Genomic DNA, 26,991 nt, shown 5'->3' with positions numbered 1-26,991 from the left:
CATTTAACCCGTCGAAAAAATGGGTCTTGATGGGACGGAGTGTAACACTCTAGTTTCTAAACCCTGAAAGCTATAATCATGCAATAAATTCAATAATTCAAGATATTTAAATGTTATGTCTACATTTTTTTTTTCCAAAACATGCATAACTTGGTTTCCATAAAAATTTGCAACGGAAGACATTCAACATACATAATATCTCATCACCAAGTAATAATCCTCAAAATCAATGGTAATAAATCTCAACATGCCATATGTCCTTCCACATAAAATTCATCACCATGATACAATTATCCTCGTAATATAGTTAACATAACTCATCAAAATGTATCAAAAGACAAGGTCATAAGACCGGCACTCCTACATCAGAGCTTATCTAGACTCTAAACGAAAAAAAATAAAACGAGGAAGCATCCAAGTTAGTCCTCAAGCATCAAAGAAAAGCAATCAACTCAATCCCGCAAATCACCTACACCATTCAATGAAATGACACGGTGGTCAACCGAACGACCACTAGAGGTTAGATTATATTCCACAAATAATATATAATCAAATGAAAGTAAAGCAACATATTCATTTTACAATGATCAATAAACCTTTAATTAAATCTTTCACAATGAATTCCACATCAATATTAATCGTCAAGCATACAAGCATAATAAAACAATATGGACAAATTCACCTTTTCACATATTCACGAACATTCACAAATCTCATCAATGCACATAATCACCAATTCACATAGTCAAGTATGACACATTTCACCAACTATCAAATGCATGAAATGTTTTAGACTCTTCAAGATGCATGTGGTACCAATTCGATTCCGAAGATAATTTTGCCGTATTGAATCCACGCCCACGTAAGAGTACACCTCCACTTACATATTTCACCAAAGCAATGTAAAAGTACATCTCCATTTACATTCTTCATAAGACTCAACATGACTATAAATGCATGGACTTTAGGCAAAGGCTCGATAATGCATAAATCACCAAACTAATATCTCCGAAATCATCATCAACAATTATCACCTCAAAGAAACAATAACGTTTCACAATCACATTTTGCATAAAGACGGACAACTAACCACATCATGACTATCATCATATTAAACACCCAACCATCATTGTTTCATTCTTATTCTATCCTATTATTAAGAATACAAAGCCATTTGCAAGTTATCCGACCATAAAACCTCATTTTGACAAAGTTCGTGTATTTTCACAAAAACCATCTTTTTTTCTCAAATAATTCACCAAAACAAGGCATTCATGCTCAAACACATCAACAAAGAATTTTCATATATCACATAAAATCACAGTAGTCCATACACATCAACAACATAGCTCAATTCCGGTTATATCCAAAAATTCACTAAGTTCGTCTCATTTTTTCATTTTTCAAAAAGAAATTCATTTTCAAAGTAAAACCAAGTCTAAAGCTCATATACTCCTTACATATTCATTCTAAGCTCATTGTTACAAAAAAACAAATCATAACACTCATTTTATTTGAGTTCTTGATCGTTTTCAACTTAGTTTCATTCTAATTTCACAAAATCATCTTAATTCAATCCAATTGATGTTTCCAGTAGGTTTCTAAGTGAAAACAACAATTAAACACATCAAAAGAAGCATTTAGGGATGTCCGGAAACGACCCTAACTGCACAGGATGCCCAAAATCATGGGTTCTGTCCTGGGTAACTCGTCATGGAGCAGCCTAGCTCGCCAGGCGAGCTCACCAGTAATAGAGGACCCAAAATTTTGGGTTCCTCTTGGGAACTCACCCAAAATTTTCACAAAAACCCCATTTTGATCCCCATTGACCCAAAATCGTTTCCCAAACTTTGTTATTAGTTAACATACATTAAAAAGCAATCAAACACTTACAAACATGAATTCATAACATCGTTTCGACACAAATTCAACATCAAACTTTTTTTCACCAAAAACTCATATTTTCACCATTTCATCCAAACTTATCACACAACACAACAATTCAAACCCCAATAACATGTTTGAACAATAATCACTCACAAATCCATGGTTTACACTTAATTGAGCAAAAATCACCAAAACAACTTATTTCAAACATCAACCATGAACTTGAACATATAAATACCTCAATTCCATAAAATTCAACATACCTATAACTACCCATCAATTAGAAGCATGAAAATCCACATAAGAAATTATAAAAATCATAATTCACACGAAAGCACTTATGACCCATAAGTAGAAAAAGAATTATAGTTTATTCGATGAAGTATAATTATCCCCCTTACCTCAAAGCTTCAAATTCACTAGTTATGACTTCACTCTCCTCTCTAACTCCTTAGCTCTAGCTTTCCTCTTCTCCAAGTATTTCCTCTTCCTTCTCTTTATCTTCTCACTTTCTCTCTCTAGTATCTCTAACTTTTGTTATGTAAATGAAATGTTTCTAACCCTAATTTTCCTTCATGAGTTAAGTATATATACTACTCTCCAATGGGCTAGGTTTCTAATATTGACAATGGGCCGAAAACTTTTAATAACAAATTCTAAAAAGTTGCTGCTCATTAACTTGCCAAAATATCGAATAATTACTATCCCTAAATAATTACCTCAACTTGCTAGTAACTTAGTAAAAATAACTATTCTCACTGAAGCACCAAAAATAACCTTCCCAATAAAATTACTATTGTAGCCCTACTCGCCAAATGACCAAAATATCCTATGCGTCCAAAATGACTAAAATACCCTTCTAGGCTAAAAATCCACTAATCCCAAATCAAATACACACATAAGCAAATAAGCACATATAAACATATATAATAAATAAATAAAATAATTCTAACTAAAAACAAACTGTTACACAGGGCATGCTGGCATGTGGGCTCCAATTGCCATATATATACCTATGTCAAGTGTAAAGTTTAAAAATACCATTTAACCACATGAATTCTAAAAATATGTTCCAATTTAAAAAATTTCATAAACATTCAAACAATTCTATATAGGGATGACAATTTACATCAGAGAGTAGGGATTTATAGGGAGATTTTTTTTTTGTTTGAACAAATCAAAATGAAATATATTGCTCAAAAGAAAAGTGATTCACCCTGCACAAGTGTGCTAAAAGCGATGAATCACTCAATGTCTGATACAGAAACTAGGTGACTGACACAAGCACACGTCACCGTAAACTAAAAAATAAAAATTAGACGACCTCTATACAAAGAAGTGGGTGCCTCCACCAATCATGAAAACCAAACGCCATCGTTACAAAATATGACGAAAGCCATAAAAAAGAATTTAACTTCACCTTTTCGACAATATTGTAAGGATCAATTACCGCATTTTTGAAGATACAATTATTCCTCTCCTTCCATATTGCTCATACACAGGCAAGCCAAATAACCTTAAGATAAAAATATGAAGCTCGTGGCATACCCACCAAATGAGTAAACTGGTAGTAGTGATCCACAACCGAACCTGGAAGAACATAAGAAATACCAATCCAGTGACACAGTAAATACCAAACTTTCCCAAAAAATTCACAACCTAAAACAAGATGCTCCGCCGTCTCAATGAAGCCACATCCTCCAACACACAAAGTGTCATTAGCTTGGAGAACATGTCGACGCGCCAAATTTGACCTTGCCGGAATTCTATCTTTCAAGAGACGCCACGTGAAAAGAGAAACTTTTGTAGGAATCAATTTGTGCCACACATCTGTGCTTGTAGCAACAGCCACCTGATCCTATACTGATGTTAGGAAACGGTAAGTCCCACTAACCGAGTAACCATGAATAGGATCAAAAAACCAACGCCAGTGGTCTTGTAAATTTTTCTGCAAAATAACGTTATTTAATAAATTCACACACTCCCTCACACTATCCTCCTCCCAAGCCAACAACCGATGTCGCCATCTCCACCCACCTCCGCCTTCCTCCCACCCCATTCTCGCCATATCCTCCACCAAACAATCCTTATGCACCGACAACTCATATAGGCGGCTGAACCGAATGTGTAAAGGAACTCCATCTAGCCAATTGTCAGTCCAAAAGAAAGTGTTACGACCATTACCTACCACCCGCCTAGAATTATCATCAAACCAGCTCCCTACTCCCGTTCCCACCCCTTCTCTAACGTGACACATCATCCTCCACCACCCTGAAGCACCTCTTTCCCCTCCCTAGATTCGACCACCTACCTCCCCATACCTAGCCTTTAAAACACAATACCACAACCCTTCCTTATCGACCAACAGCCTCTAACACCACTTTCCTAATAAAGATAAATTAAATTCCCCTAACCTCCGAACCCCCAAGCCACCACGATCCACAAGTAAACAAATAGAATCCCATTTTATCCAAGCAATTCTTTTAGAGACCTCACAACCCCCCCAATTATTATTATTATTTTTTTAAATAAAGATTCGATAGAGGAAATTATACATGTAGGTGCCTTGAAGAAAGAAAGAAAGTAAACCGGAAGAGATGATGGGACAGACTTCAGAAGAACCAGGCGGCCACCAAACGACAAAAATTTATTATTCCACAACGACAGACGGACAGTAAGACGATCAAGCACATGTTTCCAAAAATTTAGTTTCCTACAGTCTCCCCCAATAGGCATCTCCAAATATAAAAAAGGAATAGCACTAGTCTTGCAATTCAACACCAAAGCCGCTTTTGGCAACCAAGTTGGAGGAACATTAACACCTGTCAGCATACTTTTATTGAAATTTACCTTCAGCCCCGATACTTCCTCAATTAATAACAACACAGCCCGAATCGTACGCACATTCAACCAGCATTTTTCACCAATAATGAGAGTATCGTCTGCAAACTGTAGATGTGACAACTTGACCTCCCCTTGGTTTCCAACATCAAAGGATCGAAATAGATTATTTTCCACCGAGGCCTTCATCAGAACATTGAAACCTTCTGCTGCCAATAAAAATAAAAAAGGTGATAGAGGATCCCTCTGTCTAAGCCCCCTATTGATAGGAAACTCCTCCGTCGGACAACAATTCACAAGAACCTACGCCATAGCCGTTCCTATACACTCCATTATCCACTTCCGCCAAAGTGTTGGAAATTCATACTCAACATCACAGAATTTAAATAATTAAGATCAATTGAATCATATGCTTTTTCAAAATCAACTTTGAACAATAACAAATCCCTTTTCATGCGTTTAGCTTCATCCACAACTTCATTCGCAATAAGGATGCCATCCAGAATCTGTTTGCCACGAACAAAAGCTGATTGAGTATCGGACACCACCAAACCAATTACTAAACATAATCGATTTGCAAGAATCTTTGCCAACACCTTATACATGCAACCCACTAAAGATATTGGTCGAAAATCAGCAATCACTTGAGGACTATCCACCTTTGGAATCAACGCAATAAAAGTTGAATTGACCCCCTTTGGTAATCTCCCATTTCGATGGAACTCCACCAAAAATCGCATAAAATCATCTTTCAACTCATGCCAAAAATCTTTAATGAAACCGAAATTTATACCATCCGGCCCTGGACTTTTAAAACTCTCACATTCCTAAACAGCCTTTTTAACCTCCTCCAAAGAGAAAGGACGGACCAAATTACTAGCTTGAGCATATGACAATTTTGTAAAATTCAACCCTTGCACACCTGGCCGAACGACATCTGAAGCACTGTAATGTCTCGCAAAGTGATTAAAAACAGCCGTACGAATATTCTGTACCCCTTCCACTAGCACTCCATTGTCGTGAATCATGTGAAAAGAATTCCTACGTTGTCTGCTTGACATCATATTATGGAAAAATTTGGAATTAGCACACGAACAATTTTTTTCTCTGCAGCGACAAACACGTTAATACCTTTTTATGTTTGATTTTCTCATATGAATATCATAAAATAGGTCTCCATCATGTAAAAAAATTAAGGTTAAGTTGTTCACGGGATTATATTATTGAGTATTGTTATTTTTATTTTTATAAATATATTTTAAATTCCAAATTAAATAAACTATTATTTTATATTTGATTTATTAAGATTGAATTGACCAATAGGTTGTTTTAAAATCTAAATTATGGTTATGTCATAATTGAATAAGAGATGAGATTACTATTAAATTCAATTTTTTTTATGAGGGTAACAAGGATGAAATTTAAAATTACCAGAATTTAAGTGAAGGGTAACTTTTGAAAGAAAACAAAATAACAAAATTCGGTGTATATATATATATATATATATATATATATATATATATATATATATATATATATATATATATATATATATATATTGCAAACTTAGACCAACAAAAAACATGAAGGTCTAAGTTAGAAAAAGTGCCCCATTTCATTTGGACAAAAAAATCAATATCCACTAGTTTAGTAAATATCCATCAAACTATTTGTTATAAAATAAAAGTCAGTCTAAGTTAACAAATTGGTACAAGTTAGCAAATATGTTTTAATGAAAATTATTAAAGTAACCCTTAAGCTATTTGTAATAAAATAAAAGTAGGTCTAAGTTAAGCAAATTGGTGCAAGTTAACAAATACACCCTCCGATCACTAATATAAGCAAAAATCTACATTTTAGGTTCATTCATTTAATGATGTATGTGGTCTATAATAAAGACCATGTGCATCATTAAATGAATGAATCTAAAATGTAAATTTTTGCTTATAATAGTGATCGGAGGGTGTATGTTTTAATGAAAATTACTAAAGTAATCCTCAAGCTATTAGTTTTAAATAATAAAGATGAAGGATATTTTTGTCCAAATAAAAAGGTGTACTTTCGCTAATTTGGACTTTCATGTTTTTTGTTGGTCTAAGTTAGCAAACCCCGTATATTGGATTTAACCTAAAGCTGGAGGGATTCACGTAGATAGAATAACGAATACGCTAGAACTAATGATGGAGCCGGAATCGGTGAAGGCGCCGCAACTGATGGTGGCGTCGAAACTGGTGGTGGCTATTTGTTTCACAAGGAACAAATTCGATTGCTTTAGTTTCAGCGTTGTGAATCGATACCCCTTGGTGGGAAGAAGTGGTGGTCTGCAGGAAGAGATGGTGGATGGTTAGGGGAAGAAGAAAGGTTAAAACAGAGTGTGAGAAGAAAGAGAACGGTCGAACACGTGAAAGAAACCATGAAAATTGGCACATGACTCATTAATCCATCTTTTAATCTCAAACTTTGCTTTTAATGGGATGGTTACAATTTATTCCTACCATTCTCATATATACATATCATTCTCATGTGATATACCTCATACTAAATTTATCTAGAATATTTAGCATACGCGTTAAACTTAGTACTTGATACAATAAAATTACAACATAAGCAAATTTCTTCTGAATGAATTACATCAAATTCATGATTTCATATATTAAACATATACATACATTTTATCAGACATACATAATACATGAATTTTCATCTGAATCATGTATACTAATTAACTAGTATACAAATACAAAAGAACACCTGCTACGTCTGAAACATGGCATGAACATGTATATAATCTAGTTTCTTCTGCTTATCTTCATCTCGATCAACCTGCTTATTTGAAATAAAATAAAAGCATGGGGTGAGACATGATGTATCAGTGAGTTTCATCTTTCCTATGACCGCCATATGTCTGTACATAAACATAATCTAGGGTTTACTGTTCTGTTATGCATATTGTAGCGATTTAGAAAAAACTAGGATCGCTAACTATATACTAAATAATTCTTTTTATGCAGTATTTTTTGTTTTTGTGAGAGTTATGTATGTTAGTTGATATTTAGATTAAAAAAAAAGTATCGAAGTATTAAGGTGAACATAATAATAACCATTGAATTTTGCACGTCGGTTTATCTACAAGTATCGATACCCAACTATATTTGAACGTCCCTAAGAAAAATTTCCTAGTAATAATGAGAAATTATAAATTAGTTAATCGACAATGATTTCTCGTACTGAAACATAAATATTTCTTATTTTTCGTACTACAACAAAAATAATTTTCAAAATAAAGTTTAACTTGAAACTGGATTCAAAACCTTCATTCTGTTATAATTAATTTGGTAGATTTTTTATTTTTTTTTTCAGGGGAATTTGGTAGATCTTAAATACAATTCTTTTCTTAGTTTTAGCCTTCTAACAAGCTATGGTTTAATAACCGTCAATTCCACAAGCAAAGATGAACAAAATTTCCTCGTCTTAAGCCAAAACTAAAGCATCTCAGATAAATGGTAGAAATAATTACATGTGTCACATAACTCATAAATTTGAAAAGCTATATATATGCACATCATTATTATTATGAATTATATTCACCAAGCAAAGTAGCACTTGCTGAGTTAAATTATTATTTTTCAAAATCTAAAAGAGAAAACAAAGATGAATCAATCCCAGAATGCAAGCCAACAAACTGGCCAAGCCGTTGGACAAGCTCAGGTGAATTTTTATTAGTCACAACATGAATTGGATACATTAATATCCTTTTAATTATTTTGTATATATCATTTTAAATTGTTGTAGCATCATAGATTGATACAATATTATTGCTGATTTAGGAGAAGGGAAGCAACATGATGGACAAGGCAAACAATGCTGCCCAAGATGCCACAACATCTGTGCAAGAGGTTTGAACGTTTAACTAAACAATTTAGTTATATTCGCTCAATCTTTTCAAGAGATTAGACACATAAATTTGAGAAAATGAAAGTGATTCGACGTAAATTACTATATGTTTCAGTGTCGAACACCCAACACATTTTTAATCTAAAGCGTTGATGTTACATATAGATAATCAATAATTTTTAAAAATAACATAAGATTCAGAGAGATAGATTGATGTGGATTCGTATCCCCTACTAACATTTGTAACAAATACATACTAACATTTTTGTATATAAAATGTTTCTCAAGATTATGGAGAAATGAAATTTTATAAAAAAACAGTACAGTAGAAATGCTTGTAAATTATCAATTTTGGTGACTGATGAAATTGTTTTATTGTTTTAGGGACAGGGTGGTCAGCAAATGAAGGCAGATGCACAAGAGGTTGCTGATGCTGCAAAGATTACAGTTGGTGCTCACAAATGAATCTATGTAGCGGGGAGCTCTCTTAAGTCTTAAGTAGCTATTTGCAACTTTTGAATTTTTTATTTTATTTTTGTTTTAGGGCTTTTATGCATTGATTTGTTGTTTTTTTACCCTTTAGTAATTTTGTTTATCCTTTTCGGATGGTGTTATATGATTGGTTGTATACCACCTGCTTGAAATAAGAGAGACTACAATTTTATCCCAATATTTGTCCTGATTTATTTATTTATATTTAAATCATAAGAATTTTCAAGGTAATATACACGCACACACTTGGAGTATCATCATATGACAAAAAAGCCTCTTGTGCCTTTGTTGTTATGATAGGTGAGATTCTATCCATGGACCTTTACAGATTGCTATATTTACTTTTATGTTTTTTTAATAAGTGAAAATGGAATATATTAATCACCAAAAAAGCCTACTTCACAACATAAGGTGTGCCAAGAAGAAACAAATAGTTCAAATACAAAAACAGCTAACCAATGTTCATTAAATACAATGACGCTGATATAAAGAAAACAAAACAATTTAATTAGCCAACATTCAAACATTGAAATGGATGCTGCCACCAACCATCAAAATCAAAAGAAACGAATGCAACGTTATGCTTCAGCCACCATAAAGACACATATTTGACGTTATCCAGCAATGTGATATCGATTTCTTCCTTTGGTTAAAAACACTATCATTACGTTCTTGCCAAATAACCCACACAATAGTAAACCAAATTAAGTACAAAAAGAGTCTTCTTGCTTTAAAACTTTAATCAATCATTGGTTGATTGTGCTCCAAAGAATTATCAAAACTGAAAGCAAAACAAAAATGCAAAAAAATTAACACCTTATGTTAAAATACCTTAGGTTTAAGCAATGTGTTCTCGAAATATAAATGCATCATTCCCTAAAAAAATGCATCATAACAACCTTTGGAAGTAAAACATTCGAACATTGGTGAAATAGGTGATATTCACTTCAAAACAAGGAAGGTGGACAAAGAATGGGCAAAGAGAGGATTTTTCGGAGTTACATGCAAAGTTGTTTCAATCTATATTATACAAGTACAACATACATTTATGGATGTTCGTTTATTAATGATTAAAATTGATGTAGGATGGTTTCCTTAGTACTTTATGAGTATTTTATTATTTCAGCCTAATTTTATTATTTGTTTGTTTTGTTTTCAGTTTGTTATTTTTAACCATTAGGGGTTTGTTATTTCCCTATTTAAACTTAACAGTTGTAGCCTAAGAGACAACTTTAATTCATTCAATAATATTTTAGAGAGTTTTTTCAATTTTTGTTGGATTCCGAAACCTTATTTTCACAGGTTTGTCGCTTGCAAACTTGTTTCCTTTCAATCTAGATTTAGCGCTTGATAGCTTTCGCTTCCGACTGCGTCACAAATTGTCTCAATGGGTGGTAGGAAGGTATTTATCAATTTGATTGAGAAACATGATTTAAAGGTAGTCTTGGTTAAAGCCAAAGACATTTTTGATTTTCTGTTTGAATCACTAGCTTATTGTAAACCGAAGTTGACTGTGTGGGATCACGACGAATGTATGTGAATCATTGGCATACGATTCCATGTTTGGAGGGTAAATTTTTGTTTTAGACTGAACTAAGACCCACTTCGGGTGGACTCAGGTCCGCTCCTGGACTCGAGAGAAGGTAACACCATATGATGGACTTATGGACATGTCCTAAATTTCACTTGATAATGGTCTAGAGAAATAGATTATGACCATCCAATCTAGATCCAATGCTTGAGGACCACCCAAATGCTCACACTTGTCCATCAGGGGCAATTGTCCATGTGAAGGCTTGACAACCAAAACCCTACTCATCCAATATATATACCCATTCTTAGAATTTGGTCAGTTATCACACTTTTTACCATCTTATTATCCACACTCTCTATTGAACCCCATACTAACTAGGGCGTCAAAGCACGTGCAAGTACACCACCCTCCTTCGGTGGATAAGGACTCAAGGCGGCCCGAAGTGAACGATGAAAGCTCAATCCTTCCACACAACATATCTTGACCCAACCGACCATCTTCTCAGGTCCAACTGGACCAGTAGTGACTTCACTTGGGAAGTCGACCGATCAATAAACATTTCCTCACAACAGGTCATTCAACTAAAAGAAACAATGTCATTGATAGAATACTTTTAAGCATGTGGATGTAAAAACTAAAACTCTTTACAAAAAACCGTCAAGACACTTCAACGAAGGTTCATAATTCACGCCGCTAGAAGTAGGCCAAGATGCCCTAGGAGCGGGGAACCGGGAACCTCGAAGAACTGTTCACAACCTGCTCGACGGGACCCAACGAGGTCTGAGCAGTAGAACCCTCATCGTGGAAGATGAGTTCTCCATCAGTTAAGAATTTTACAAGCTACAACCTAACTCCCTCAACATATAGCTTTGGCCTTTCGGGTCAATTGTTCTGGACTGGGCCAAGGCTGACTCCGGGTGGATTCGAGCCCGATGCAAGACCCTAGAACAGGCGACACCTTACAATAGACACGACCCTAGCTAGCAGACCAAACATATGGTCACACCTGTCCCTAAGGAGCAGTTGTTCATAATATATACTTATGTTTAACATTGGGTTAAGGATCACACTTCTTACCTTTTTTTTAAGAAGCTAAATTAGCCTACCCAAATTGACACTAGGGAGAATCAGACCTCAGACCTTGAGAAGGATCACACTCCAAAGTCTCAAGCCAACATGTCTTACCATCTTATTAGCCACACTCTCTCTTGAACCCCTTTATTGACTTGGGCGTCAGAGCACGTCTAGGTACACCACCCCCTTCCATTGGAGAATGGCTTAAGGTAGCTCGTGGTGGACTACAAAAGCTAAATATTATACATCATATCTTGACCTAGCCAAACATCATCTTAAGTCCAACTGGATCAAGTTTTTTACGTAGTAACAAATTTGATAGGCATGTTTGTCCAATTTGATGATTAAATGAAGCAAAAATCTTGCCTTGATTTTGCTAGAGTTTAGTTTCTGACATCAACTTTCAACCTTATTATTGACAAAGTCATTAAGTTGAAGATCAACTTTGAACTCTTCTTTCCCATCAAAATAGTGGAGGAACAATGTTACATCCCGAACTTCTTAATATTATATTTTAGTAAAATTATATTTTGTGTGTATGTTGTAATGTGATAACTGATAATTTTCTACTTGTTATCATCATTTGAATACAAAATGTAGTCCTTTTAAGAGGATGTAGCATTTCAATTGAGGTATGTTCTTTAAGTTCATAACATAGTTTACACATTTATCTTTCAAATATTAAAGTAACATTTAGTCAAATTATGTTTCGATAACATTTAATCAAATCATGTTTCGGTACTTTTAAAGAAGAAAAGCAATCACACATCAAGTATGTAAATACTAATTTAGTATATTTAGAAATAAAAATAAAAATAAAAATCTTAATTTTTTATGATTTGCAATTTTGAGCTTAACTCTCTTGAGTTGCATGGTATAATGTTTATTTCAATATCGTTAACTTCAAAAAGGTTTGAAGTATTAGGGATTTTCGGTATAAAAAAAATAAAAAAAAAAAAAAAAAAAAAAAAAAACTTAGTTACAAAAGTGGTCTTTCTAAATATGATGAACAATCAACTAAAGGATCAATTTTCTTCTATGATTTTATAATATGCAGCAGCTATAACATCCATATTTTCTTCAACCATAGAAAAATCTCTATACTCCTTCCAATTTTGGGGTATAGAGATTGTCATTGTTATTATCTTGTAGCACCCATAGATTAAAATTATTGCATAACAATTTACATAACTTACATAAAGAGAATCATGTGAAACTCCCAATCTCAAGTTTCCATGTTGCATATTTTTTTTCACTTTCATTAAATCATTCAAATGGTGGGATTTCAATTATTCTCTTCATCGAAGTTGAAGCAACAAATGTTAGTCAAACTTGTCATAACGACGACAACTTCTCATGGATGAAAGAGGTCATGATTAACGATCTTTCTCTTAACAATCTTTTTCTATACTTCTCATTGTCGTGTAAGAATTGTTTTCAAGTTCATACAATCATATTCCCTCAACGTACCATTTAGGATTTCCAACAAAAGAGAAATAAAAACAAGTTTGATTTTCATCAATGATAGAGATTGAACTATTCTAAGCCAATAATTCCAACAATGTATAAACATATCAATATGCTGAGAAACGAAAGAAACGGGATAACACAAATTCACAACAAAAACGCCTATTGTAATAGTCTTTTGATATGAAGTTGAAAATATTCACTGTCTGTTCAAGCATGAAACCCAACAAGTGAATTTCATATTCATAGATTTGGCTTGGATATTGGTGGAGACGCACAAAGCCATTGATTTTAAAAATGAGGCACCCTCATTTTAGAAATCAATGATTTTTATGTCTCCTATAATATCTAATGTCGTATGTATGAATATGAAATTTATTTGTTGGGTTTCATGGTTGAACAAATGATGAATATTGCCAATTTCATTTCCATAAACTATCACAATATGTGTATTTGTTTTGAATTTGTGTTGAAGAATGATAGTTTATTATGTTTCTTAAATTTCTCCGCAAACGGTATCTTCCTACATTGATAGACTTATTATCTCAGAATACCCCATTCTCTATTGTTGATGAAAATCATACTTTATTATTTATCATTGTAACCTAAGAGTTTCACGAATTCAATTATTTATTGTTGTCATATTATACTAATGATCATCAACCAAACAAATTTTATATAAAATCCCAAATTCATAGATATGTAATTTAGCCATTGTTATTATCTTATGTTTTTAAAACCTTATTACATGTTCATTTAAAATTATCTAATGATGCATCAAACCATTTAAAAAAATTATAAAAAAATCGTAGAGTTCATCTACTGAATAAGAACTTTTGATTAACGGTAGGATTAGTGAAGTTCAATGTTAAAAATTATTTATTAGTCGAGGTAACTTATCTCAGAGTTACTTCCAGAGTAAATTAATCACCACTCTATATATATCATTTATAAGGAAAAATATCAAAAACGACAAATCTTATTTTTAGGTTAAATATTTTTTTTTTTGAAGAAGGTTAAATGTATTTTTAGTGTCTATAAAATTATCAACACTTTTAGTCTTCAAAATATTTTATGTCAACACTTTTAGTTTGTACTTTAAATCTCGTCATATGCTATTGACAAAAATTCATATATCACTTGTCACAACAACTTTTTTTAATAACGTGGAAGCTTTCTGATTTATTAACACATATTTTATTAATCAAATTATTAGTTATATTTTTATTAATACAATATTGAATGATGAGAATTAAAGTTTCTATGATAAAATTTACCTAAATTAACGAAATCAATCATGTGGATGTGTCCTAAGAACCGATTAAGCTAAACTCACGAGGACGATGACAACTTAATTTGACAAAAGAAGATAAATGATGATTTGTGATTCGTTGTATATATGACTTTAATTGAGTAAAATAAATTTGTAATTGACTTTAAGAAGATAAATTGACTCGCTAGCATATCATCCTAATCAATTCAAAAACAAAAGACTATACGATAAATAAATCATTTATATGAACGAGTGGTGGATATATAGGAAAAAATCTTGTTAGAACTCTCAACAAGTGCATGAAAAACAATGTTGGTTCTCGCCACATTGAAAAAAAGGGGAGCGCAAACAATGTCGTGTACTACGTTATACCAGTGCTTAATCTATGTAAAGAATCATATCACATTATTCACACTGATATTGAAATAATTTAATTACCAAGTTCTCTTTTTCCTTCCTCTATAGGAAGACCTTTTAAATCCAACGTCTTAACAATTAGAAAAATTAAATAAAAAACAAAAACAAAACAAAATCTCAAATACTTGTGACATATTTATCAAATATGATGTGAATAGTCGTCAGATTACAATTCCAACATGTAAGAATTGCATTTTATAAATATGTAAAATGTAAGAACTTCAGATATATAACATTATCTATTTGAACTAGTCTTGTGAAACATTGAAAAATTTATAGATCCTTGATGATTTATCAGTTTTCATCTTAACTCTCATTTATATAGATTCTAGTGAATCTTCATTGCTTCATCAATAACATTACTGTCCCCAACAAAATCACACCAATCATCACCACAAGGATGAATTGTAATGTTCTGCCAAGTTCACTGCCTCCATTAACCAGTTTTCCAACTCATCTTCTTCTGGTGTGTTGCAGCTGCATGCAAGAGTTGCGTTATTATGATGATACAATCAAAGTTTATAAAAGATATCTTTAAATAAAAGCAAAAATATGGTCCTGAAATTATTTCAAGAGATATATTTCATTTAAATTGGATTTAAATGAAATCAAAGATTTGGTCTTGCAATTGTTTCAAGAGATGTATTTTATTTAAATAGTTGAAAAGAATGTTGGAAAATAATATTTTCATCGATAACAAATTTTCTCTTCTTTAAAAGTGAGCACGTCCAAAGTCAAAGTTGATCAATTAAAATTGAAGAACATTTCAAGGCATATCACAAAATCAATAAGTTCAACGGTGAAAATATGCAGTGATTCCAAAAGATATTCAGCTAGTTTCGTTGAAACCATCAAAATTTCAAATCACAAAAGCTAATATAACTTGGAGATTAAAAGCATTGACGGAAAATATTTTGACAACTAAAGATTAAGTTCAACGTAGAAAATATGCAGTGATTCCAAAAGATATTCAGTTAGTTACGTCGAAACGGTCAAAACTTCAAATCACAAAAGCTAATATAATTTGGAGACTAAAAGCGACGACGGAAAATATTTTGACGACTAAACATCAATAAAAGCAAATTCTGAAAAAGAGATTTATATAATATACATATTATGCATCTAAAAATTACATAAACCATTACCTCTCACTGACACAACGATGTTGAGGGGACTGGGTTACCTGCAAATTCAAATAAAAAATACATAGTCCTCGTTAATAATAAAAACCTTTTAAGTGGAAATATATGAAAGTATTTTTTTTTTACAATGAAAGTAGAAATATATAAATTTAATAATTATTACCTTCTTTTTAAAATATAAGAAGATAATCACATAATAATCAAGGAAATCACACTCGTTGTAAATTATTGAAAAGAAAGGTAGATCAAGGGACAACGGATAAGGGCTTGAAATACAAGACATCATTGTTGATTTCCATTCAATCATTCCCATGATGATGGTCAATGAATCGAGTTTTTTGCCGACGCTCATAAATCTGGTGAGTAGAGAAAAATAACACGATTAAATACGAGAAAACAAATAAAAAGTAGATGATATTTTTTAACATAAGAAATTGAATGATATGCAATTAACTGTATATATAACTTTGATGTGAGTAAAATGAATTTAAAATCAACTTACCCCTTGATCCCTAGCATATCATCCTAATCAAAACAATAATAAAAAAAAAAACATTTGTTGATCATTTCATTTATATGAATGAGTGATGAATAAATAGGGAGAACCTCTTTAATAACTCTAGCAAAGGAAAGAAATGCGGCCTGATAAAGGGAGTCTTATACTCTTGGTGTAGCGGCGCTGGATCTCGCCACTTTTGTCAGAGGTATGTAGCGACGCTGGATCTCGTTACTTTTGTCACAGAGGTATAACGTGGTCACTTTTATATGGGGATGACCGCATGCTAGGTTAAAGTTAGGTTATGTTTCATGATATTGATATTATTTGTGCTCGGGCGGCTAAAACACTTAGGCCCAATACAAATACAGCCCAAATTCTGCATTTGGTAATATTACTCGCAACACACCCCTCCCCGCGAGGGGGGTGCTCGGGGAAACAGGGACCAGTTCAAACAGGGACCAGTCCATAACGGTCACCATCATGGCTCCCGCGAATCTCTTCTTGGCGGTGACACTTCCTACGAATTTGTAACCGATGAGCACGCGTGTGCCTTACAACGGCTCTGCAAACACTCACCTCTATATAAAGGGGACTCTTTGCAGTCCCCAAGGTAGAATCTAACCTCTCTCTAAACCCTCATTTTGATCTCTTACTAACTTGATCTTCTTGTGAATCTTGGCCATGTTTCTTTCATCAATCCATTTGGTGTTTTATGAATCTCTTCATCCGATGTCATTTTGTTCTTGATAATTTCAATCATTTGTATTCCTTGGGTCAGACCTGAGCTTAGTCGGATTAGGCGTTGGGCCAGTCCATAACAAGTATATTGTCCTCTTATCAGTAATCTAAACATATCCTTGAAAAACTCAACAATAATAAACAGTGGGAAATAATCCCACCAAGAAGTACCAACAATTGAATGCCCATGATTCATAAGTCGATTTATGCGAGAATTACCTACCCTGGAAAAAATGAGAAAGGAACTTCATGCTGAAGGTTTAGATTGATCACCATTCGATCAGGTGTTATACTTGTTAAGCTTCATCTTCTTGTGGTGGCTTTTCGACACATATGGCATGGAACCTATATGATCAACGTCCTTTCTGGCATCCCTAGCATAAAAAAACTTCCTTAAGAACCTCAAGATCATTTTGTGCATTGCTGCTCAAGATTGGATTTGATGGTAGCACCTCAATAGGTGTTTCTGTTGCTCATACTCAACAACCTTCTCCTTAAGCACGTTGAACTCATGCTTCTCTTGCACTTCAACACACGAAGATATGTCATTAATATCTTCTTGTTATGAAACAAAAAGATTAGTGACGCAACCAATAAATGGGAAAAAAAAAACAAGTTTTTGGCAATGGATTTCCAATGGAAGTGAAAGAGGGATGGGTGCTCATAATAATTGATTGTTATATAAAAGAGAGTTGTCCACAAATAAAGATCAGAACAGTGATGGTATTAATTATTTGGGAAATTCTATGGTGAAGTCATTCAATTGACTTTTTCGGTGAAGTTATCCTACATTCAATAATAATGCGCCACATGTCATGTGTGTTGATTGTTGAATGGTATGTAGTATGTACCTGCTAAATATGTTTCATCGTAAACTAACTTTATTAAATTTTTTAACCATCAAATTAAGCACCTCACTAGTGTTATTGTGTTGTCTTTCACACTATATTTATTTCTTTTCTCCTTTTTGACTTTTTCTTCCTTCTATTTCAAAAAATATTTAAATAAACCTTTTTATAAAAGCCACATAGGATCTTGTCAAAAAAAAAACACCACATAGGATAATCCTTTTTATAAAAAAATATTTCATTATTAAAAATAAATAAATCCATGAAAATTATGAACATAATCACCATCTTCATACCTTCATCATTTAACACTATTTTGATGAAAATGACATTATTTACACTTATATATATATATATATATATATATATATATATATGTTACTATTTTTTTTAAGTAATATCTATTACTAATTATGTAAATATAAATATAGTAATAATTTATTCAAAAAATATATATAAAATGGTAATAATAACACTACGTTATTTCTTATGTAAAAAAAATTATACTCATAACTAGCATTAAAAATGTTTGATATGCCATAAAGAATCAATTAATGCGCAACTGGCAATCTTTAACTAAGATATTTCATATAGCATTTCTTCAAAATAAAATAAAATCATACAACATATTTAATATGCAATGATAATTTATATTAATCAATTACGATTTAAAAGCTACGTGGCAATTAAATAGATTTATGACATATATTTTTATGAATTAACCTGCTGCTGTGATGGTAAAGGAATCTATTGTGGGTATAGGTGTCATCGGTTTGATTCTTGCAAACGATCAATCTTTTATTTTATTTTTATTTTTTTAATGCTTCATCTTCTAGCTCCAAACGGGTCGTAACGACCCGGTTTCAACCCATGTGACCGGAAATTAAAAAACGTTACCTTTAATTCATTTTATCACCAAAAACTCAATTCGAACACATAATCATGAACAAAACAACATATCCTTTTGATTACAAACAATTTTCTGCAACTTTAAACACTCAAAGTGAATTAAATAATTTTTTATTTGAACAAAAAATACCCAAATTTGGAGAAAACGAATTTGCAAAGGAGAGGTTAACAAATCGTTGATATCATGGAATAAGAAGATTTGATGTGTGTTTGGATGAAATAGTTCTCGTCGTTGTTGTTTTTGTGGACGTTTTGGGGTGGTTGGTGAAATGAGTCAATTCTATGTTGTTGTTCTTGACATTTTGGTGTGGTGGTAGGTTTTGGTAAAAATGGAAGTGTTTTTATGGAAATGTTATTGATTGAAATATTTTTTTTTTAATTATGTAATTTCATTTATTTTTTTTAAATTTGGGTTTTTTTTCTCGTGAAGATGATGAATATGATGAAGATGTTGAAGAGTGATTTAATAAAAATATGTAAGAGAGAATATGAAAATGAATAAATAAAGAAATATAATTAGAGAGAAGAGAGAATTGAAATTAGAAGAAAAATCATGTGTAGATGGTATACCACAATAACATAGAGACCAATTAAATCTAACTGTTAAGATCATGTCCTTCTACTTACGGTACTGTAGACCGCCTACACTGTAACATGATGCAGTTTTCTGACGTGTATAGGATTAAAATCTGATTGGCCCATTCAAACGACTGCACCAAAGAAGTCATTTTCCTGACTTCTTCGTAGAAGCTCCCTAATTATTTATGTCTTTGTATTCTAACAAACTTATTAATTTGATATCTATGGTTAACCATTTATCCTCAATTTAGTCTCTTCCTGACTCAAAAATTAAAGGATAATAGTTATTTTGATCTCCGAATAGATCAAAATTTTAAGAGTAATGTTAGCAACACTTTCTTTTGAACACTATCTTTAATACTCACTCTTTTATTGGTTTAAATCATTGTGGGTCTACACTTTGAAAATTGAATCCCCACAAAATGGTGGAACATACATTGATTTCATACAATAAATGACTGAGTGATAGAGAGAGTGTTGAAAAATGAGTGTTGTTAACATTCCTCAAATTTTAAAATAGTATTTAATTGTGCATTCCATGTTAATTTACATATTTGCTCGCATTAAAATGTTCGATTTTTTTTTTGGTAGTGATTAAAATGTTTGATTGATACTCTTCAATATATTTATTTATTTATTGTCATATCAATCTTTATAAATACTTATTTGTTATCATATCAATCCCTATAGAAAAAGGTTATTGTCAACAATAAGAGAGTATCTTAACTTCGTGTACAATTTTGATTATCGGGATGCACAATTTAGAATTTCGACACATTGTGAGACTATCGTAGTTATTTGCTACACATTCATGAACCAAAATGATTATTACTCATATATATATATATATATATATATATATATATATAAAAGTAAACTTTGATAAAATAAAAAGATGATATTGGTTAGAAGTTACAGCTCAATCGACAAAATGTCAAAATTGTTAAATTGTATGTCGTGATTGGGGTTTCAACTCCAATATCTTCAATTTTGTGAGTTTAATCATTATTTGTAATTTCGTCTATTTATAAAAAATAAAAATAAATATTTGAGAGCTATGTTACAAGAGGGATATTAGTCACTTTAGTCTCTGAATGCAGATAAATTGCAAAATAATCCCTGAATGTAGACTTTGTTAGTCAATTTAGTCCCTGAATGCAGACTCTGTTAGTCAATTTAGTCTCTAAATGTAGACTCCGTTAGTCACTTTTGTCCTTGAAATTGACTAAAGAGTCTACATTCAGGGACTGTTTTGCAATTTCTTTGCATTCAGGGACTATAGTGACTATTTTTTTTTTTTGGTCAAGTAGCATAGTGACTAAAGCTCACACAATTTAATTATGGAGAAGTGAGATGTTGGGGTTCGAACCCCAATCACTATATATAATATGCAATATCCTTAGAAACTTAGATAAGCTCACGGAAATTGACAACTCATTTTGTATTGAGGGAATAAAGTGGCTAATTCTCTCTAACAAAATTAAGAACAAGTTGTGGTTTATTCCAAAAAAGAGATTAAGAACAAGTGGTTGTTTGTCCCAAAAAAAAAAAAAGTTCTTAAAAAAAAGTGAAAGTACGGTGCATATTATAAAACGAAAAAAAAAGAAAAAAGAATAAACTACAATGCACTACCATTTTTAGATGGAATAAAGACTGGTGAAGTTTATTGATTCGATCGACGAACCGATTGCTCAAGTCTCTCTCTCTCTCTCTCTCTCTCATTTTCCGTTGGTGGTGAGTTACTATTTCTCTTCTCTAAATCATATTCAAATACAATTTTGTTACCCTTCTGTTGATTTGTGAATATTGAATGATGAATGATTGCATCTTTAATCAGTTAGTTAAATACAACAACTCCCTTCGTTTTGTTTTTTATTGTTAATGATTCATTTGTTGTCTTACCCTATTTTGCCCAATTTGCATGTTATGTTTTATTGTTAATTCTATTCGTAATTGAGTCAGATAAAAATGACAATAGGTTGCAAAACTCTCCTAAAAGAGATTTAATTTTCATGCATGGATTCGAATTCATGACCTCTAGAAATCCCTTACAATCTCACATGCATCCTTGTTTCGTAGTAGGGGCGGAGCTACAGTAGGTAGGGCATGGTGTGGCCAGTGGCTATAGCCATTTTTTAATTTTTAAAAAATTAAATTATAATACATACGCGTCTCACTATTTATTCCACTCTCTCTCTCGGGTCTCAACTCTAAGGTAAGCCAGTTGATTCTCCAATCTCTCTTTCCTTCTCCAATTGCTTGTTTTAGGGTTTCAAAATTGAGAATTGGAAATGGAATTTTGTTATAATTGGAATCAGAATTTCGTTATGAACAAGTTGTTTGTCAGTTAGTTAGAATTGGAATTTTAGAATGTTAGAAAGTTGATGCTTTTGTTATGAATTGTTTTGTTTGTTACAAAGTTTGGAATTTCGGTATTTTAGAAACTAGCGCCACTAGCGAGGAATGCAATGTTGCTTGGGGTATGTTTATAAATCCTCTTATACTTATCATATATGATTTGTTACAAAAGTGGAATTGGAATTTTAAAATTTTGCTATGACACTCGTACGACACGTGTCGTACATCTAAAACAAGTGTCCTAAATAAAATTGTTTTTTTATTTACTTCGACACTCTGTGTCCGACATTTATATAATACTCATACGAGACGTGTTGGATAACTCAGACAAATGTTTGAAACATATTTTGTTTTACTCTCTTACTTCCGCACACCATAGATGCATGAGTTACATGTGTTGAGAAATGTTGATCATTGAGGAGTTATAGACATTAATTAAAGTTGATTACAACATTTTTATCTTTTTCGATAGTAGTTGAATAAATAGATGTCAAATACTATCGTATCTTGTGTTATAACTTTTTTCAATGAAATAAATTAACTTTTTTTAATAATTAAACTGTTAGATTTGTGTTGTATCGTTGCTACATTACTCATCTCTTTCAATCACACAAGGTTTTTTTCTTTCAAATTCACAAAATTGAATATGATTTATCAGCATGTTCCCTTTCTCAAAAATGGAATAATGGATGCAGCCGCACATCGTAAGATTTGACACGATTTCGGACTACACCCAACTTTCCCAAATGAATGCTGATGACGTAATTGAAATTGTATTTCAATTTTGTTGGTTTCTAATTCCCCATGGGTTTGGCCTGGCGGTGAAGGCTTGAGACCTAGGAGTTTGCTCCTCTCTAGTCTAAGGCTCGAATCCCCCAGGTGCTAAAAGTTCCTGTGCTGGGCCAGTTCATATACAGCTTTGCTCTGGCCACCTACTAGTGGACGGTGGGATTGATCCCTTGAATATTATTGATTTTGTCTTGTAAATTGTAAAATCCAATTACTCAAATATAACATCTTTGTATATATTGAATGGTGGCAGGAAATTGGTAATATGCTGCTTGTGCTATTTGTGAAGGAACCGTCAGAGTGAAATTGCTGAATATATATATTAGGGTTTGCTATTTATTGTGTAACCTGAGAAAGAAAAAAAATAAAGGAGGAAAATGGGTAGTCCACAGTTTCCAAAGAAAAGAGTGGCCTTTGTGCTGATTGATGGGTTGGGTGACGTGTCATTGCCAAGGTTGGGATACAAGACACCTCTTCAGGCAGCAAAGTTACCCAATTTGGATGGTATAGCATCTGCTGGGGTTAATGGATTGATGGACCCTGTTGAGGTTGGCTTAGCTTGTGGAAGTGACACTGCTCATCTTTCTCTGTTGGGTTATGATCCTCGAGTTTATTATCGCGGACGAGGGGCTTTTGAATCCATGGGGGCTGGATTGGCCATGTCTCCTGGTGATATTGCTTTTAAGGTTTGTCATTATATTTTTTTAATAAAGCATTGTTTTTGGATTGGAACTGGTAGACTCTACATGCTAAACTCAGCTAAAGTAATTATCCATTTCCTAGACAATTAACTGAGTGGCTTGTTTCAATTGTCAATTTGGGTCAATTTTGATATTAAATCACCCTAGATTAGATATTTTTCTTAATTCCTTGTGTAATATAGAGAGGCTTGTAGCTTATATTTCATTCTCATACAGAAGCTTGTAGCCTATATTTCATTCTCAACACATAATAGTAAAGACGGGCAACCCTGTGCTTGTTTTCTCTTCATTCCTTGCATTCCTGGATTCGCTTACTACAGAGCATAATGGTAGCTTCTCACTTAATAATTCTTGTAAAAGATTCTGTGTTAAATTCTACGATTTGACTACAAGACATTTATTATTTGTCTGCTATCACTTATTTTGAGGAGAAAAAAAACATTTATTGTTTGTCTGCTATCTGTTTTTTCGAGAAAAAAGGATCAAATATTTTAGATAAGGAACATATATTTCTCAATCAGTCGCTATCCTCACATTCTTGTATTCGATTTGGCTTTATCTCTATTATCACTAATTTACAAGAGAGAGTGTTTAACATTGTGATTTCATTTGGAATATACTGTTGCATGCTGGCCTTAAGGTCTTAGGAGAGGTAGAAAGTCTTAGAACACAAATATAAATTGTGTGTCATTCCTATGTAGTGTTAAAATAATATCTCCTTTAACTTTACTTTTCAAATGGAGATAAGCCTCAAATATTTTTCTGCATTGTTCATGCTAATGGCTCGATGAAATTTCTTCCTGCAGTCAAATTTTGCAACTCTTGATGAGAAAACTGGAGTTGTCACTAGCAGAAGAGCTGACAGGCACTTTGAAGAAGAAGGTCCCATACTATGTGCTGCCCTTGATGGAATGAAGCTTCCATCTTTCCCTGAATATGAAGTCAGAGTCAGGTGAAGATGTCTAAGGTTGCTATTACATTTAAGGCTTAGTTTATAATGTAGGTAACCACTAACGTTTTGGCAATCTCCTATTTGTTGGTGCAGTCTTGAGTTTTACAGGCTTCTTGTTAGAGAAATTGTTTAAATAAATCTCTATGTTAGTCATATCATAATTGTTGGAGGATGATCTTCAACGGTCTGGCTCTATTTTATCTAGTTTAAAGATTTCAATACAAATTTTTATAATTCAACTCTCAAAGTAAAGCTGATATGTAGATGTTTACAAGTTCAGGAAGACAGGATCTTAAGATTTCAGCGGACTAATATTAACAGTTCTGTATGTTTTTGCAATTCTTTCTGTAGATATGCTACTGAACATAGATGTGGAGTGGTTGTTAAAGGACCAAATTTGAGTGGAAATATATCCGGAACAGACCCGTTAAAGGACAACCGCTTACTTTTGAAAGCAGAAGCTTTAGATGATTCTCATGAAGCAAGGAACACTGCTGCTGTTGTTAATGAGTTGTCCAAGGAAATTACAAAGATTTTGGTTTCTCATCCTGTGAATGCTAAACGTGCTGCAGAAGGGAAGAATATTGCAAATATAGTCCTTTTAAGAGGATGTGGCATTCGAATTGAGGTATGTTCATAACATGGTTTACACATTTTTCTTACAAATATTAAAGTAACATTTACTAAAATCACTCTTCGGTACTTTTTAATACATTTACAATTGTGCTACTTTGAAGAAAAGCAAGCACACGTCAAATATGTAGAAATTAATATAGACTACTTAGAAACAAAATTAACGATTTTAATTTGTATGATTTGCAATTTTGAGGTTACGTCTCTTGAGTTTCATGGTATGTTGTTTATTTGGATATTGTTAAATGTGTGTTCAACTGTCCATGTACTAACTATTGCGTTTATTGTTTTAAAAATATATATTACAGGTTACGCCATTTTTAGAAAAACATGGTTTGCAGCCATGCATGGTTGCTCCGACGAAAATAATTGCTGGTCTGGGTTTGTCACTTGGTATTGATATTCTAGAAGCTCCTGGAGCAACTGGTGACTATCGAACTCTACTAACATCAAAAGCAACAGCAATAGCTAAAGCACTCTCGGCTCCTTCGCAGTCTTGCCCCCAAGTTTTTGTACCTGGAGAGGATGAGCATAAAGCAGGCCGCCCAGATGGCTATGACTTTGGATTCCTTCATATTAAGGTTAAAATTTTGAGCTTTTCGTTTCTTTGTCTGATTTACTTTTCAGCACTTTGTCTGAAAACTTCATAGCAAAATGAGAATCCCACTTTAAAGATGAAGAGTTGTTTACCATTTCTTTCCTTCACCCGTAAATAATGAGGTGGTGCGGCTGCATGGTCCTCTTGGAGATTGAAACCTTCAAGAACGGAATCTAGCAAAATTAATATTAAAACTGAATTGTTTATCAACTCTAATATAAAATTAAGGGTTGAATTGTTCATCTTTTATGGAGAACGCTTCTCTTTTGTTACTTTTTCCTTTTAGATTGTTATAAGCTTTATTTATTTCTATAATTTTGAATCATTCAATTTTGATTGGATCTCATATGTTACTACAGGCAATAGATGATGCAGGCCATGACAAAGCAAGCATTCTTAAAGTCAAAGCATTAGAAGCTGTTGATACTGCTATAGGGCAATTGGCAAGATTACTCTGGGAAGCAGAATCAACCGGAAACTTTCAGTTTTTCCTTTGTGTCACAGGAGACCACTCTACTCCAGTAGAATATGGAGATCATAGCTTTGAACCGGTTCCATTTGCTATTTGTCGGTTGAAGGACTTTGTTGGTGCAATTGGCGAATCCGTTGTTCGCCAAACTTCTCTTGATCCATTTCCTCTTCCAAGTGTTAAGTCTGGTGAAGACTTGACTTTTGATTTGGAAACTGAAGAGAGAGGAGATATATGCTCTCAATCTTATAGCGGCGATTCAGTATATGAATTAAATGAAATTGCAGCTGCAAGGGGATGTTTGGGGCGTTTCCCTGGAGCAGAAATGATGGGAATCATAAAGAATTTCCTTAACCTAGATGAAGAAACTATTTAAATAAGGAAATATCATGGAGATTTCCAAGTTAACACTTTTTGCTCTTACTCTGAAAGCAAGTGATATGGGTCCAAAAAAATCAAATTTTGAGCTTTTATATTTCTGCAAGTCTTTTCTACAAATAACAATGTATACTCCGCTTAAATAAATTTCACTCTGTTGTTTTTCTTTTGTTAACAAGATTAGCAAGAGAAAACAAGCACATGGCAGACAGTGGTGCAAAAGTCACAAATGTTGATACTATGGTGCTTCTCTTTTTAACCTGTGCTACCAGTATATACAATTACATGTGCAGAATCAGTTTTTCATTGTATGCTTGCATCTTTCAATCCTTAGATATAAAAAATAAGTGACTATGTTAATCTTTAAACCATAGTCTTCTTTGTGTGTTCAAATTCAAGCATCTAAATGTGAGTTTCTTCGTCAACGACCTGGTTTTTGCGCTTCTGCCTCCAAGTGCATCCTTATGGAATTGAATTACTCCTTTGTTGTAATTAAATCAGATGTGTTTTTCTTTACAA

At 32.9% G+C, this 26,991-nt stretch overlaps 1 protein-coding gene and 1 long non-coding RNA gene across 3 annotated transcripts; one reads left to right on the top strand and one right to left on the bottom strand.

The window, feature by feature from the left end:
* Positions 1-214: 214 nt before the first annotated feature.
* Positions 215-2,437, bottom strand: LOC120576939 (uncharacterized). Its single transcript, XR_005643076.1, has 2 exons — positions 2,289-2,437; positions 215-469 (listed from the first exon to the last, which is right to left on the bottom strand). It is a non-coding gene; the product is annotated as an uncharacterized lncRNA (long non-coding RNA).
* An 18,735-nt stretch (positions 2,438-21,172) lies between these two features.
* On the top strand, positions 21,173-26,845 carry LOC25497688 (probable 2,3-bisphosphoglycerate-independent phosphoglycerate mutase). Of its 2 annotated transcripts, XM_024770650.2 has the most exons (7): positions 21,191-21,328; positions 22,648-22,897; positions 22,995-23,427; positions 24,249-24,394; positions 24,746-25,022; positions 25,336-25,608; positions 25,985-26,845. In XM_024770650.2, the coding sequence occupies exons 3-7, from the start codon at positions 23,119-23,121 to the stop codon at positions 26,468-26,470; spliced, it is 1,491 nt and encodes a 496-aa protein (XP_024626418.1). In that variant the 5' UTR covers positions 21,191-21,328; positions 22,648-22,897; positions 22,995-23,118; the 3' UTR covers positions 26,471-26,845. The 2 variants fall into 2 exon arrangements, with proteins under 2 accessions (XP_013447768.1, XP_024626418.1); XM_013592314.3 differs by lacking the exon at positions 22,648-22,897 and having other exon boundaries at positions 21,173-21,328.
* The last annotated feature ends 146 nt before the right edge of the window (positions 26,846-26,991 follow it).

The sequence above is a fragment of the Medicago truncatula genome, chromosome 7 (genome assembly GCF_003473485.1).
Source record: "Medicago truncatula cultivar Jemalong A17 chromosome 7, MtrunA17r5.0-ANR, whole genome shotgun sequence".
NCBI lineage: Eukaryota > Viridiplantae > Streptophyta > Magnoliopsida > Fabales > Fabaceae > Medicago > Medicago truncatula.
This window is presented reverse-complemented; position numbering and strand designations above follow the sequence as displayed.